Source organism: Lutra lutra, chromosome 3, assembly GCF_902655055.1.
Source record: "Lutra lutra chromosome 3, mLutLut1.2, whole genome shotgun sequence".
Lineage (NCBI taxonomy): Eukaryota > Metazoa > Chordata > Mammalia > Carnivora > Mustelidae > Lutra > Lutra lutra.
The window spans coordinates 105,538,285-105,553,270 of NC_062280.1; the positions used below are offsets into that span (position 1 = coordinate 105,538,285).

The window sequence follows — 14,986 nt, forward strand, 5'->3', positions numbered from 1 at the left end:
TTCCCTTTATATTCATTTTTGTTTCTCCAGCATTTCAATCATAATATGATGTATGGGAAAGGAAAGGTAGGGAAAGAGCTGAGTGTGTTTGAACCCAGGGTGGGTGGATGAGAGATCCCTCCTTTCTTGGATTAGACCTGACTCTGGTGGGAGTAGGGGGTAGAAGGTGGGTAGGGGGGTGGGGAACACAGAAGCAAAAACTGGGGAGAGCGGCACAGATGAGTGTGTGTCCAGTGTGAATGCTGCCGGGTGCTGGGAGGGAGAGAAAGGGCTCAGTTTGGAGTGCTTGAAATGAACACAGCTTTAGAGCCAGCAATAGGCCTGGGCTGGGCCAGGGATTGAGCTCGTAATGATCCGATTTTTTTCTTCTTCTACAACCACAGTGGTTCCCCCTGCAGAATTCCCTTCAATGGCAAGACAGAGACCCTTTTACTAGCAGCAAGAATTCAATCAGAGTCTTATGTAAGGAAGGCGTGATCTTTCATGAAATGTAACGTCATGGTGGCTCTCTTTCCACACTACTTCACCATGAAAGCCTGGCAGGTCTGGATTGGTGTGACTATGGAGTACCAAGGTGCACTGGGGTCGGGCGGTGGGGGTGGGGGGGGGGTTGGTGCATACTGACTATTGGACATAAAGGTTTTCAGCTTCTAGATACATAATGAATTAATCTGTTCATTGCTTTTTAGCAGAAAGGATGTCTTATCTATACCCATCTACAAGAATCATTTCCCTGTTTTTTTCTGTCACCTGTGAGAACCTAAGAAATGCTATCTTGGGTTGGCTGTGCTTGATTGGTTTTTTGCTGGAGGCTCATTGGACAGGTGGGTGACTTCTCATTCTCCAAGGTATGGACGCAAGGGTCAGCTCTGAAGTTCAAGAGCAGCTAAGAACTGTGGAGTGCTATTTAAGGAGAATTTCATGCTTGGACTTGAGTGTTCCCGAAGTAGACATGGTTGGGCTTGGGAACCCAAAGCAAGGAGACCTTCGAAATGCTCCATTTTGCCTTTGTTAGTTGCAAAATAACCAGCTCACTGGGTTCTCGTCACACATGGGTACATGGGAGTTGCATCTAGGACCAAGCAGGGCAGAAATGGGGTGGGAAAGGATCTTCAGCTCTTCCTGCCTAGCCCAGCCCTGGTGTCTTGATGAAAGGCATCCAACCCTTCCTCTTTCTTCTTTTGGGTCCTCACTGCCACCACCTTCCCTTTGGCTTTCATCCCCTCCCTGTTAGTTCGTGTATTGGCCTCCCCAGTAGACTGGGACAACATACGAGGGTGATGAGGTTGGATTTGAGCTTTGCAATATCTTCAACAGCTAGTTCAACGGGGTTAGTGAACGAATGGGAAAGAATTCTGGGCGAGGAATAGTTGTGATTAATAATTTGAAGTGGGACACTAACTAAACGCTGCTTTTAGTGCCTCTATTTTTCTAGAAAATATACCCACCGGGACAGCCATTCCTATGGGCGCTGTCAAAATATTCCCCAAATGTTACAAATCCTGTTAAACGCTACTCCAGAACAAGCCTCTAACACCTTGCTGGGTGAAGTTGTTGGGGGGGGGTCCCCCAGGTCCTGTCAAGCAAGCTTCTTCCCAGCACCTTGGTCTTACTGAGAATGGGTCTGGGGACACAATGATTTCTAGGATTCTTGCTAACATATGATAGATGTTAGGGGAGTGGTTGCTGAGAGAGTCCACTGAGAAGAAATGACTGGGTGAGGGAGCCCTACACCCAGGTTTTGCATGACAACCTGGTTTAGGGATTGGCTGGGTCAGCATGCTTATGCCTGGGTGGGAAACAGGAGGGAAGCCTGTGTGCTGTGCCCCGTGTGCAGGCCAACTGGAACTTGGGAGTTTTGTGTTAACTCCAGGCCCACTGATCAGACGACGTTTCCTGAGCCCCGGTGCCTTCCTCAGTTATGTGGGATGAACTGACTTTAGTTTGTCAGCAGTCCAAGGGTTGGGTTGTGCTGGGTGCCAGGCAGCTACAGATGAAGGGCACAGATGGCCTCAGCCCTGGAGCTCATGTTTCAGAGGTGACAAGCATTCCTCCCCAGGCCACAGCAAAATGTAAGGGGGTGTATACCTGGTGGGGTCCCCAAAGGTGGGCGCCATCCAGTGGCTCTGGTGAGAAGTACAGGGCTGTTGCCTCAAAATCACCTTTCCCCACCCTCTCTCTTGTCAAGGACTTGCTTCTGTGACCTTGAAAGCATAAGGTAGCCTCAGTGGGGCGGAGGGGGGAGCGTATTCTCAGGGGCACCATGCTGGTGTCTGAGTTTTTCCGAAAGTCAGCTTGGCTCCTGTCCCTTTGGGGGCCCCCATGGCAGTGTCCTGCTTCAGCCCCCCGCTCCAGGTTTGTTCCTCACCCATGTCTTGAACTGCCAGGTGGACAGAACATCTCGTCTGGTCCAGCCCCGAGGCTCCTTCCATTCAGACACTGAGCCACTCTGGAGAGGTGTGATGTGGGTCAGTGATGTCTGGCCACAGGGGCTCCCCCGCCAGCGCTGGGAAAGTGACCAGCATGTCCCCCAGCCCAACTGCGCCAAAGGCCTCTTTTCAGCCCATGTCCCCAGTGCCACCGGTGTGAGGGCTTTCTCTTCATCCCACACTCTGGGGGGGCCATGCAAGGGCTGCACCTGGGTTCCCTTTTAGCAAACGCGCTCTGAGGCTTATTTATGGTTTCCTTTGTCACTTGTGAACATTTTCAGTATCCCCCAATTGACACTTAACTGTGACTTATGCGAAAGAACTAACCCAAACAGACTCGTGAGAGCACATGCCTGCACCTCCTAGAGGAAGCCCTCTCAGGTTTTGTGTGCCCGGCTCCATGACGCTGCCATGTTTTCTTCCTGCCTTCCCCATGGGGCCCGAGCTCCTCGTTGGTGGCAGGGAGCCAGCATTCTGTGGTAGTGTGTGTTTTTTTTTGGGGGGGGGGGGTGACTTGATCCTGCAGGAGGGCACTGGCTAGAACACTGATGTGTGTTATTGCATTCAAAACTGACAGGCATGGTCACACCTCTGGCTGGGACTGAAGGCTGAGGTCACCATTCAAGGAGGACAGAGCCCAGTGTTAAAAGAGGCTTTGAAGCAACAGAAACAGGTCCTTGCCCCTCAGTAGGAGATGGGGGGCTCCTCCCCCCACAAGCACAAGGTGATCTGGAAGAACTCAATTTACACCCTTGGCTCCTGTGGGCTGGGGGATCAGCAGAGGGCGGGATAATCCCAGCTTCTGGAGCAGATGGTTTCTGACTACCGCTTGACCCAGTTCCCTCCCAGCAGATAACTGACAGCGGGGCTGACAGCTCTCCACCAGGCCAGCAAAGTGTGGACCCTCCTCTCAACCTCCTCTTCCCTCCTCTTACTAGCAAGGATGAGGTGACTTCTGCCCCTCCCAGAGCCCGCTCAATGAGTAGGACGCTGGATCTTCCCAAAGGTGTGGAGTCCCCCCCTCCCACTCAGCCCTATCCAGCCCCAGTGAGGCTTACAGTGAGAACGGTGGGAGCCAGACAGGCAAGGACGGCTGTTGTGAGGGTACTGGGGAGTGCGGGGTGCTTAATTCTTTACTGGCTTAAGGACTTATTCCTTTGTTCATTCATTCATTCATTCACTCATTCAATCAACCAAGCATTAGTTCAGTAAGCTGCCCTTGATTTGGCATCATATGCAACCCACGAGACCTGGTTCTTGTCATCCAGGAGTCCAGGTCCCACAAAAGAGACAGATAGGTAAAGGGATAACAGCCAGGCACTGGGGCGAGGAGCCTAATATGGCAAATAACTCTTCAGGGCACAAGAGGGCCATGGTGAGCTTCACCAAGGAGGAGAGATGGGGCTGGGTCTTCAAGACAGGAGGAGTGCCCCAAGCGGTTGGTGGCTGTGGTGATGGAAAGACCCAGAGAACCAGAGCTTGTGTGCCTGGTGGAGAGGCAAGCAAAGCCGCAGAGGTGGGGGCAGCCTGGTTCAGAGTCCTGCAGTGCCGAAGCACCTCCTTCCTGCCCAGAGAGCACAGCCTCCATGGGCTGAGGGGATTGCGAAGGAGATGGAACCAGAGGCCAGAGCATGCTGTGTGGATGGGAACAGCAGAGAGCTGGGCTCTGGAAACAGCTCCAAGGAGGCAGAAGGGCTGCCATTGTGGGGACCCTCCTGGGACCCTGCTTCTGACTTCCTGTATCAGGTCCAATGTTGTCCCACATGGCCAAGCACCTTCAGGTCGGTTCCTCCGGTTGGGAGGGAGGGGGCGCTCGGCCTCCAGACTTGTGGGCCTCAGCGGGGCTGCAGTCCTGGCTGAGCTCCGCAGAGGCAGGAGCCGGCCTGAAGCTTGCTGCCGCCTGAAGCTTCCTAGCTCAGGGAGTGTGGGGAATGCTAAGCTGGACGCCACGTTCCAGCTTAAGTTCCCCCAGGTCCTGGGAAAGCCAGAATGACCTCCCATTCTGCTTCGTCCTCACAGTCTTGCCTGCTGAGTGGGTGGGGGTCTGGGCAGTAAGGGGATGGGGCAGCATGGTGTTCCTTGGCCTCAGGGTGCTGCACCCTGTGGGCACTGTCGTGCTACTCTGCGCCCAGGTGAGGGCGTAAGGAAGGACAGAAGGAACCGCAGCCCTTGGGGTTCTGGATGGGTTGGGTGTTCCGTGTTCACTGACATGGTCGCTTGGTATGGGCCACCCAAAAAACTATGCCTTAGAATCACAGTGTACAGGATTCTGTGAGGAGTGTGACCAAGATAACTTGTCTGGAGCTCCCAAGGTGTGACACAGGTGTTACTGTCCTCCCCCATGACAGGTGATGAGATAAAGACCAGAGAGGGTGAAGACGCCCCAAGGTCCCTCCTACAAGGCTGACAGTGGCTGAGAGTCCACTGGAACCGGGGTTTGTTTGAGACCAGAATGGACTACTTGGGGCAAGGAGGGAGTGATGCCAGAGACCTCGTCAGACCCGCAAGTCCTGGGGCTCAGAGGCCTTCATGCCGCGAGGCCGGTTTCCCACACAGTCGAGGATTTTCCTGGGACTTGGAGCCGGCAGAGGCTGCGGCTGGCCAGGCCTCCAACGGCCACCGCCTCCTCTACTCCTCCAGCCCGCGGGGGCCCACGCCTCGTTCAGTGCTCGGGCGGCCCGGGGCGCTTGGCTAGGGCACTGCAGCCCGGGAGCGACATCCACCCGCGGAGCCAGCCCGCGGCCGCACCGCCGCCCCCGCCTCGCGAAGCTCGAGAAGGTGCACCCGGGCAGGGACGGGGGCGGCCGCGGCGGCGAGTTGCTTCTCCCGGTCGCGGAGGGCGGGGGCAGGGGCGAGGGCAGGGCCTGCGCGATCGCGGGGAGCGGGCAAGCACCGGGATCCTGGGCCGGGAGCCCGTCGGTGTCGCCCGCCACCCAACTGGGCGAGGGTTCGGGGCGCCCACGTGGTGGGAAAGTTTCGAGACAGCAAAAGTGGCCGGGCATTGCGGGGGTGGGGGGGGGGAGGGGAGAGGGCCGGCTCGCCCCTCCTTCCAGCGAAGGCAGAAAGGAAAAAGCGGGGGGAAGCGGGGGTGGGCGTGGAGAGCGGGAGGCAGCGACTTGAACAGATTCCGCCCCCCCCCCCCCGGGGGGGCAGCCGGAGCGGGGAGGCACGGACAGTCTCCTCCCGCATGGCCAGGACGAGGAGACTAGCTCACCCCCCCCCCTTTTTTTTTATGCCAACGTCTATCTCAACGCGCGCGCACATACGGAGATTGTACAGCTTTTTTTTACCCCCTTGGGAGAAAAAACGAGGAGAGTAAAAGAAGAGAGGGCAAAGAGAAGAACTCCTCGGCAGGCTCTGCACTGTGTCGCGGCCGGGCGCAGGGACGCGGCCGCCACCCTCCCGCTCTCTCTCGGCCCTGCGGCGTGTGCCAGTGGGAGAGCGAGCTAGGGCACCCGCACCCGGGAACGCTGCGAGACTTTTAGACGCTCCAACCGACCTCGCCGCCGCTGCAGCAGGCAGGAGAGAGAGGGGCGAGAAGGGCCCAGCCTCCACCTTGCCTTCCTCGCACGGCGCCCCGCGCCCAGCCGGCCCGCGCAGGCAGGCGGAGGGAGGGAGGCAAGCGAGAAGGCGGGCGGAGCGGAGGCCCCGGCGGAGCGCGCAGCGGCCGGCCCGCCCGCCGGTGGATGCGGCGCCCCGGGAGCCTAGAGACAACTTTGCCGTGTGACGCGCCGGGAGGACTGCAGGGCCCGCGGCCGGGGGCTCCGCTCCGCCTCTGAGCGGGCCCGCGCGGCCAGCGCTCCCCGGCGCTCCCGCCACTGCGCTCGCCCCGCTCCGCCGCCCGCCCGCCGGCCCGAGGCGAGGACTACCGGCCCGTCGCCGGCGGCCGCGGCCCTTCTTCGGCGCTCAGGTGCGAGCGCGGGGCCCCGCCGCAGCGCCCGCCGCAGCGCCGCGCCAAGCCGCGCCCGGCTCTGCTCCGGGGACTCCGGCGCCTTCGCTTCCGTCTCGGCCAAGTTGCGTCGACCGGCCCTTTCGCCACCTTCCCCGCGCGGCGGCCGAGGCGCCGCTGCCGCCGCTTTAGCTTCACCGGAGCTGGGGGCTGCGGGGCCCCGACGCGGAGAGGATGGGGGGAAGGCTGCAGATGCCGAGGCGCCCTGAGACGCCCGCGCGGCAGTGACCCTCCGGCCCCCTCCTCGCCGGCGCGCCTCTCCGGCCCCCGCGGCCCTCGGCGCCCCTTCCCCGCCGCGCGGGAACCCCCGCGGCCCGGCCGGCCCCCTCCCCCTGCTAGCCGGCGGCGGCCCTCCCGGCGGGCGGGCGGAGGCCCGGGCGGGCGCGGGCGGGGGCGGGGCGGGGCGGCGCGCCGGGAGCCCGGAGCCCGGCCCTGCGCTCGGCTCGGCTCGCCTCGCGGCGGGCGCCCTCGTCGCCAGCGGCGCACCATGGACGGGCCCGGTCGGGCGCTGGGGGCCGCCTGCCTTTTGCTGCTGGCGGCCGGCTGGCTGGGGCCCGAGGCCTGGGGCTCGCCCACGCCCCCTCCGTCGCCTGCCGCGCCGCCACCGCCCCCGCCGCCCGGAGCCCCCGGTGGCTCGCAGGACACCTGCACGTCGTGCGGCGGCTTCCGGCGGCCGGAGGAGCTGGGCCGGGTGGACGGGGACTTCCTGGAGGCGGTGAAGCGGCACATCTTGAGCCGCCTGCAGATGCGGGGCCGGCCCAACATCACGCATGCCGTGCCCAAGGCCGCCATGGTCACTGCCCTGCGCAAGCTGCACGCGGGCAAGGTGCGCGAAGACGGCCGTGTGGAGATCCCGCACCTCGACGGCCACGCCAGCCCGGGCGCAGATGGCCAGGAGCGCGTCTCGGAGATCATCAGCTTCGCCGAGACAGGTGGGTTGGTCCCACGGGCGGCCAGCTGCGGCCCTCGCTCCCCACCCCCTCTTCACCCTCTCCCACCCCCTTCTCCTTGCCCGTCCCGCCGCCCCGCGGGCTCTCGGCCCTGCCGCTCCCCTCTGGCCCTGTGCGCCCCGTCCTGGTTGCCGTCTTCTTACCCGGTCCCCCCCCCCCCCCCCCCCCCCCCCGGCAGCATACCTCTTCCTGCTCCCCCGTCCCGGTCGCTGAACGCCTTGCCCTCCACCCCTGCTCTCTGAAACCCGGCCCCAGCGCCTCTGGGCGTGCATCCCCCTCCCGGCAGATGCGTACGGCCCTGGCTCCGCGGGCACTTGCTTGGTGATTGCTTAATGTTTTTGTTTCCCACGATCGGAGTGTAGGCTTAGCACTGTGGTTGGAGATGTGTGTGCTTGTTGATATCCGTGGGCCGGAGAAGTGTGTGTGTGTGTGTGTGTGTGTGTGTGTGTACGCGCGCGCGCGCGCGCGCGCGCCTGTGTGAGAGGCCCCGGGGCCGCTTCCATCGCCGGGCAGCGTGGGCTTGCCAGGATTGCTGAAGCCTCACTGGGGAGAGCTAGGCAACCTCTCTTCCGATTGTGTGGGCACCGGAATCGGGCGGAAGGCAGGCTTCTCAACAGGTCCCATCATTTACGCAGAGAAAGACGCGGCTCGGCTCGGGGGGCAGCCCGGTGCCTCTCGGCTCTCCTGGCAGCGGTAGCAGCCCCCTCGCCTGAGAGCCGCAGAGTTCGTAGTTAACAAAGGGTAGGAGTCCTTTCTGGAATTTTCTCCCGGCCCCGGATTGCAAATTTCTACCGCTGTCTAAATATAATAATCGAGAGACAGAAAATCTTTCAGAACTTTAAAAGAAGGAGGAAAATGTGCCCGCGCTGAAATGCTGCAAGTGCTTTCCACTCCGCTGTCCTTTTCAGGACTTGAATGAGCCAGGCTGGCTTTTGTGCCTGGAGCTCAGCCCCATTTGTGCGGAGGGGACTGCGGAGAAGGTCGCAGAAGGGGAAGCCCTGGTGCGGGCAGGGCGGGGGTGGGCAGGGAGCTTGTGGGGGGGGGGGGAACGCTTGTGTCACCAGGCTGAAAATGCCCCCCATCCTCCCAGGCAGCAGGCAGACGGTCCTGGTGCCGCCTGGGGATGAAAAGGGATGAAAAGTTTTGCATGGCCGGGTGTGGAGAAAAGCAGAGACAATCGGGCTGGTTTGTGCTTAGAAAGAAATGCATTGCTGTTTTAGCTGTCCGACCGAGTCAGGGAAAGCTCGACATGCAATTAGAGAGCTTGGATTAAAAGGTGCTTTGGGGCCCAGAGTAGAAATGTGATTCTGGAAGGTCGAGAAGGCCTTTTGGTCCCGGTGGCACAAAATGACAGCGGGGGCTGGTGTATTTCTGGTCCGTTTCACGGAGCCAGCTCTTTGACTTATAAATAACAGATTCAGGTCACAGGCAGCTCGTCCAAGACCAGCTTTTAAGGCTGCACTTTCCCCCATTTCAAAGTCAGATGTCAGTGTTATTAGAGGAGCCAGGCGAGGCCTGAGGAGGGGGCTGCAAGGCAGTGGTAGGAGGTTTGATAAAACTAGCCATGGTCACACAGTTGCCTTATTTGTTCTTCCTGGGGGGGGGGGGGTGGGGGGAGAGGAAGAAGAAGAAAAAAGTACAGATTGCCAGAAGTCACTGAAATGTATCATGAGAGAGTAGTTGTGTCTAGGTTGGCATGGCCTCTCTTCTTGTTGAGCGGAATTATGGAGGAAACTAACAAGGCAGTTCCCCCTTTTCCTTGACGATATTAACCTGCCCTTAATGGGGAGCCAGCGTCTCCCAAACAGAGTGGACCTCAAGTTTCAAGGCTGAAACTTGGAAATCGTCAGAAGCGAGGGCTGCACTTTGCAGAGCACGTGCTTGTGTCAGAAATCTGAGCAGAGCTCGCTTGTTTGCGTGGAGGTTCCACTGGGGGTTGGATCAGATCATGCTTAGGTAAACATTGGGAAGAGGCGGTAGGTGGCTCAGCTCGATTTTGCAATGCCCTGAGTTAACAAAAAAAAAAAAAACAAAAAACAAAAAACAAAAAACAAAAACCCAACCTCTCTCCAGATACAACCCACCCCCAAATCCTCACGATCCTGGTTTTGTTTTTCAGATTTCACAGATACCCATAACAACTTGTTAAGATCTTGGCCCCCTGACAAGTTCCTCTGTTGAGCTTTGAGGCCTGACAGCCTGTCTCCAGGGAGCCCTGGCTGGGGAGAGGTGAGGCAGAATTTTAGAGGCCCCCCCGGACCCTCCAGCTCCAAGCCAGTTGGGTGTTTCTCAATGGAAAGCACTTTTCTCTGCCTCTCCCAGGTTGCACTCAGAGGCCCTGGCCCCAGGAACAGTCTTTCTGGTCAATAACGTTTTCCAGCTGTGTGGCAAGTTCTCATTCCAGCATCACACCGCTGAGTGTCTTTCCCCATTGCCTCGTGTTCTTCTTGAATTAACTTGGCCTGCTCTCCCACTTCTCCGCAGATGGCCTCGCCTCCTCCCGTGTCCGTCTGTACTTCTTCATCTCCAATGAAGGCAACCAGAACCTCTTTGTGGTGCAGGCCAGCCTGTGGCTCTACCTGAAGCTCCTGCCCTATGTCCTGGAGAAGGGCAATCGGAGGAAGGTGCGGGTCAAGGTATACTTCCAGGAGCAGGGCCACGGCGACCGGTGGGACGTGGTAGAGAAGAAGGTGGACCTCAAGCGCAGTGGCTGGCACACCTTCCCTCTCACCGAGGCCATCCAGGCCTTGTTCGAGCGCGGCGAGCGGCGGCTCAACCTGGACGTGCAGTGCGACGGCTGCCCGGAGCTGGCCGTGGTGCCTGTGTTTGTGGACCCAGGCGAGGAGTCGCACCGGCCCTTCGTGGTGGTGCAGGCCCGGCTGGGAGACAGCAGGCACCGCATCCGCAAGCGGGGCCTGGAGTGCGATGGCCGGACCAACCTCTGTTGCAGGCAACAGTTCTTCATCGATTTCCGCCTCATTGGCTGGAATGACTGGATCATCGCGCCCACTGGCTACTACGGGAACTACTGTGAGGGCAGCTGCCCGGCCTACCTGGCAGGGGTCCCTGGCTCTGCCTCGTCCTTCCACACGGCGGTGGTGAACCAGTACCGCATGCGGGGCCTCAACCCTGGCACGGTGAACTCCTGCTGCATCCCCACTAAGTTGAGCACCATGTCCATGCTCTACTTCGACGACGAGTATAACATCGTCAAGCGGGACGTGCCCAACATGATCGTGGAGGAGTGCGGCTGTGCCTGACCGCAGCAGGGCTGCGGCCGTGGGGGGAGGGGGCGTGGGGGGGCACGAGGGTGGGGCCCCTGGAAGGGCTTCTTCCAGCCCCTGTGGGAACCGGCTGCCCAGCCCCCTGAGTGCGGTCCTTCTGTCGGGCTGCCCAGCAGGTGCCAGGGTGAGGCCTGAAATCTTTTCCTACTACTTCATCGAGCAAATCAGTCCAAGCCAGAGCCCGGACGCTCAACTGACACGAGATACTTTCAAATGCACACGTAGATGCGCACAGCCAGACGCGTCCTGCCACCCACACGGCAGCCTCCGGGATACCAGCAAATGGATGCAGTGACAAATGGCAGCTTAGCTACAAATGCCTGTCAGTCGGAGAGAATGGGGTGAGCAGCCACCATTCCCACCAGCTGGACCGGCCATTCTGAATTGCGCCTTCGGAGCACACATAAAAGCACAAAGACAGAGACTCAGAGAGAGAAAGAGAGAGAGGGAGAGGGAGCACCAGAGCCACAGAGAGGAAAAGCAGATGCAGGGGTGGGGAATGTACGGACAGGCAGGAGGGCTGTGTGTCCCCCTTTGCTTGTGTGCAAGGCCCGCCAGGCCTCAGCATCTCCTGGCTCAGACATGCTGGCTTCCTTCCCTGCCTGGGATCCTTCATGCTGCAGGACCAGGGGAAGCCTGGCTTTTCCCAGCCTTGTAGAGGGAAAGAGGCCCGGAATGGACACAACCTGCCAGAGACCATGGAGCCGTGGCAATGACCATTTGACTGTCGCTTGGGTCCCTGGCGTGACTTATATGTGTGTGTATGTTGGGGGGAGGGAGGGAGGGAGAGGAGAAGGGTCTTAATTTGATGCTTTAACTGATCACTAGCAGTTGACAGACAGGTCACACATTCCAGTTGTATCCTTGGAAAGGGACTTTTCTACCAGGTAGGACCTTTTAAATTAAGATTTGAATCATTTTACAAGGGAAGAAAAAAAAAAGTTGCAATCTGTGCCCTTCACTGGGGATGTTCCTCCAGGACTGGTTGGGATAGGGTTGGAAATGACCCCAAGGCAAGGGAATGAGCCCAGAGGAGGAGGAAAGGGTGAAGTGGAGGCATTCTGGAAATGCTGGTAGGCATGGAGGGGGGGTGCCCTCCCCCCACCCCAGTAGGGTTTGTGGGAGGGGAGTAGTGTAGCTGATCTGGGAGAGCCGGGGAAGGTTTTCAGCTGCTTTGCAGAAGTTACCCTCGTGGGTCCCAGCCACCAGGGCGGACCATGGACGTGCCCCCGGCTTCCCGCCTGCTCGCCTGCCCGCCCGCCCCTCCTAGCACTTGCCGACTTGCCTGAACGCCCGTGATCTTGCACTTGCCCATCTGCGTGTGTCCAGGAGTGGCCCTTGGCAGAGCACTGAACTCGCTCGGCCCCCAGAGGCCCAGGTGCCACGTGAACTATGCAATTTAAAGGGTTGACCCACACTAGACGAAACTGGACTCGTACGACTCTTTTTATATTTTTTATACTTGAAATGAAATCCTTTGCTTCTTTTTTAAGCGAATGATTGCTTTTAATGTTTGCACTGATTTAGTTGCATGATTAGTCAGAAACTGCCATTTGAAAAAAGAAGTTATTTTTATAGCAGCAAAAAAAAAAATACAGTTAAATGTATTATACATAATTTTGGAACCAAAGAGGCCAACAGATCAGTTTTAATTTTTATTAGATGGTGAGGCCATCTTCTATGAGGTAGACGTTCTGAACAATCCCTTGAGTGGCCTGCCAACGTTTCAGGGTATAAATGGATTTTGTTTATTCAGTTTGATGTGTCTTTTCTATCTTTACACACCCAGAAGGTACAGAAAAAAAAATGACTATGGTAGAATGCAGGTGTGCGTCCTTAAATCCCCACCTTTATGTTTATTTAATAAAGCTCCCCTTAGGTTCTGTTTCATAATAATTTAAAACCAAACAATTTTCCCATAGACTTGCTGTTAAAGTATTTTACATCTGTGTACAGTTTAAGAAAATAAAAGATCGAGTGCCACGGGCTTCCTGCCTTGTGTGGTGTTGGGGGAGCCACGGCGGGGGGGCAGGGCGTGGGCAGGAGGCGGTGGCCGGGAGAGGGCGTGGGCTGGGTGTCCAGCTTTGATGCCCCTGGCCTCCCTGGCTTGCTCCCGGCCCTCTCTGAGTCCTTGCCATGAGCATGGATGTCAGTCAGAGAGTCTAGGAAAGATGGCAGAAGATCAAAATGAAGGACAATTAGCAAATTCATGAATTACACATTTGTTTACCCTCCCGGTCCCAAGACTAATTATGTTCTACCAGACCCACATCTATTACCACTTGAAAGTGCCGGTTAAGCCCACTCCCCCCATCCCTGGAAGGAAATGTAAAACCTAGATGGGAGAAGCCCACCTGACCGCACCCACCTCCATTCACTAATATGGGTGACTGTAACCCAGAAGAGGCTGGGATCCTAAGACAGGAGGGTGAAACAGAAATGAGGCCATCAGTATGCTGATTGTCCTTGCCTGCTGGGAATTTAACTGGGAATAGGTAGTGGTGGTGGTTTTTGTAGTGACAGAGGTCCAGCCCTTATGACAGGTAGGACTCGACAGACCCGTGAAGGGCTGCTGGGTATCGTGCTTTTTTGGGACATGGTTTTATCATTTTCCAGAGCTTGGAATCTGAGGCTCAGAGAGGTTCAGAGCTTGCCTGAGGTCACAGAGTTGGGACAGGAACGCTGGGCACTAGAGGCCAAGTGCCCCAGCTGGCCCACCTATTCTGGGAAGACTGCAGTCCTAAGGCCGTGCCTTTATCTGAGGCCCTGGGGTTGCTCCTTGGTTTTTGGATCACGTGTGGTCTTCCCAGAAAATCTCAGGACATTTGAGCAGGCAAGGTCTTACAGATTGGCCAAACCCTGTTAAGGTTACAATGGGAAAACCGAAGGAGGCAGCAGGCAGCGGGAGGGACATATCACAAGAGGCACAGCCCGCTGGTGGCAGGAGGTGCTATCTGGCTTCTGTTTCCATCCTTTGCCTATCTGAGGGAGCTACTGCTCTACCAGCCTTTTTTCCTGAGGACTGTATTTATTGATCTGCACGATCTTCAGACACTGTACAGTCAATAGGGACAAAGAAGAAAATTTCATAAAGATAGGCTTGGCCTGGGCATTTGGGATGTAAGTTGGGATCCAGCTGCTTCTCTCCAGTGGGCTACGTCTAGCTGCTGGTCGCTCTAGGCCCTTGGTTCAGCTGCTGCCCACCCCTGGCCCCGGAATCTTTGCTGGCAGCCTCTGGGGTGGGCAGTGTGAGTCACCAGGGTGCCTCTACTCTTTGGGATATTGAGCACCTCTGGGGCCCACCTCTGGGACTGAGCTTCACAGGGTGGCCCATGGATCCCACAGTAGCCCCAGGAAGGGTCTGCGACTCAGAGGTCACGAGGTCAGTGGGCTGAGTGATGCTCTGCTGCCCTTTGCTGGCAGGGGCCCCTGTGGGCTCTGGCCCCGCTGGGACAATGGCAGTTGGTAGTAACTTTTCCTGACAGGTGCAATGAGGACAGACAGGTCCGCTTCCCTGGGCCCAGGGCTAAGTATTCTTTCAGAGTTGGGATATGCTGCTTCCTTCCCATGCTTCTGCGGCCATAGGCTCCCCTGTTCCTTCCTTCTTACTCAGTTCTTGGTCCTTTTCTACCTACTGCCCTTTCCCATTCTCTGCCTCTGTCTTCCCAGTGGGCCTGCCCTGAGGGCACTCTTCTCTCTGGGGTATGGCTCTGGAGCCCCACATTGCAGGCCAGAGAGTAAGCCTCTCACGCTGTCCTCCAGGTCCAGTGTCTCTGACCCTGGGCCGTCCTGGTCTGTTTTAAGGTTCCTCTTCCTTCCCCCGGATCCTTATTTCCCTTCTTCAGACCACCAGGTTGTTAGCCTCTCATGTGACCAATGGGTCAGGCAGGGCCAGCCAGCCTACAAGACCTGCCTCAGATGTCCCCACCACCCACCCCCTGTGATTTGTGAGCTCCTACCGTGTCAGATTCATCCTTGGCTGAAGTCCTCAGTGACTCCGAGGAGCCAAGTCTGAGGTGGGGATGGGGCACGGGGTGTGGTGGCCACACCCACCACCCCTCCGTTTTCCCCTATTTCCCAGATGGGCAGATGGAGGGTCCACTAAGCAGAGGCTCCAGGGGTATCCTATGCCTGTTTTCCCTCCCAGCCCTCTGAGAGTTGGGCTCAGTTTGGAGCACAGAGTGGGTCCCCCACTGCCCAGCCTGATGTGGAGGCAGCCTTTAGGAGGACCTGTTGTGCGTCACAGCTTGTATCCATGGTCCTGCTACCGGGTATGACATCACCACTGCCACCGATGCAAAGGCTGAGGGTCCATACCAAGGCCCAGGAGAGGGCCTTGGGCCGCTCTGGGACTGTGGCTAGGCCCCCGGCTCA

At 58.0% G+C, this 14,986-nt stretch overlaps 1 protein-coding gene across 1 annotated transcript; it reads left to right on the forward strand.

Moving 5' to 3' along the window:
- The first annotated feature begins 5,171 nt into the window (after positions 1 to 5,171).
- On the forward strand, positions 5,172 to 12,600 carry INHBB (inhibin subunit beta B). Its single transcript, XM_047722618.1, has 2 exons — positions 5,172 to 7,310; positions 9,813 to 12,600. The coding sequence occupies exons 1-2, from the start codon at positions 6,866 to 6,868 to the stop codon at positions 10,586 to 10,588; spliced, it is 1,221 nt and encodes a 406-aa protein (XP_047578574.1). The 5' UTR covers positions 5,172 to 6,865; the 3' UTR covers positions 10,589 to 12,600.
- Positions 12,601 to 14,986: the final 2,386 nt, after the last annotated feature.

Coding starts and splice junctions, on each gene's coding strand:
- INHBB (XM_047722618.1), top strand. CDS start 6,866: ATGGACGGGCCCGGTCGGGCGCTGGGGGCCGCCTGCCTTTTGCTGCTG. Junction 7,311..9,812: donor CATCAGCTTCGCCGAGACAG/GTGGGTTGGTCC, acceptor ACTTCTCCGCAG/ATGGCCTCGCCTCCTCCCGT.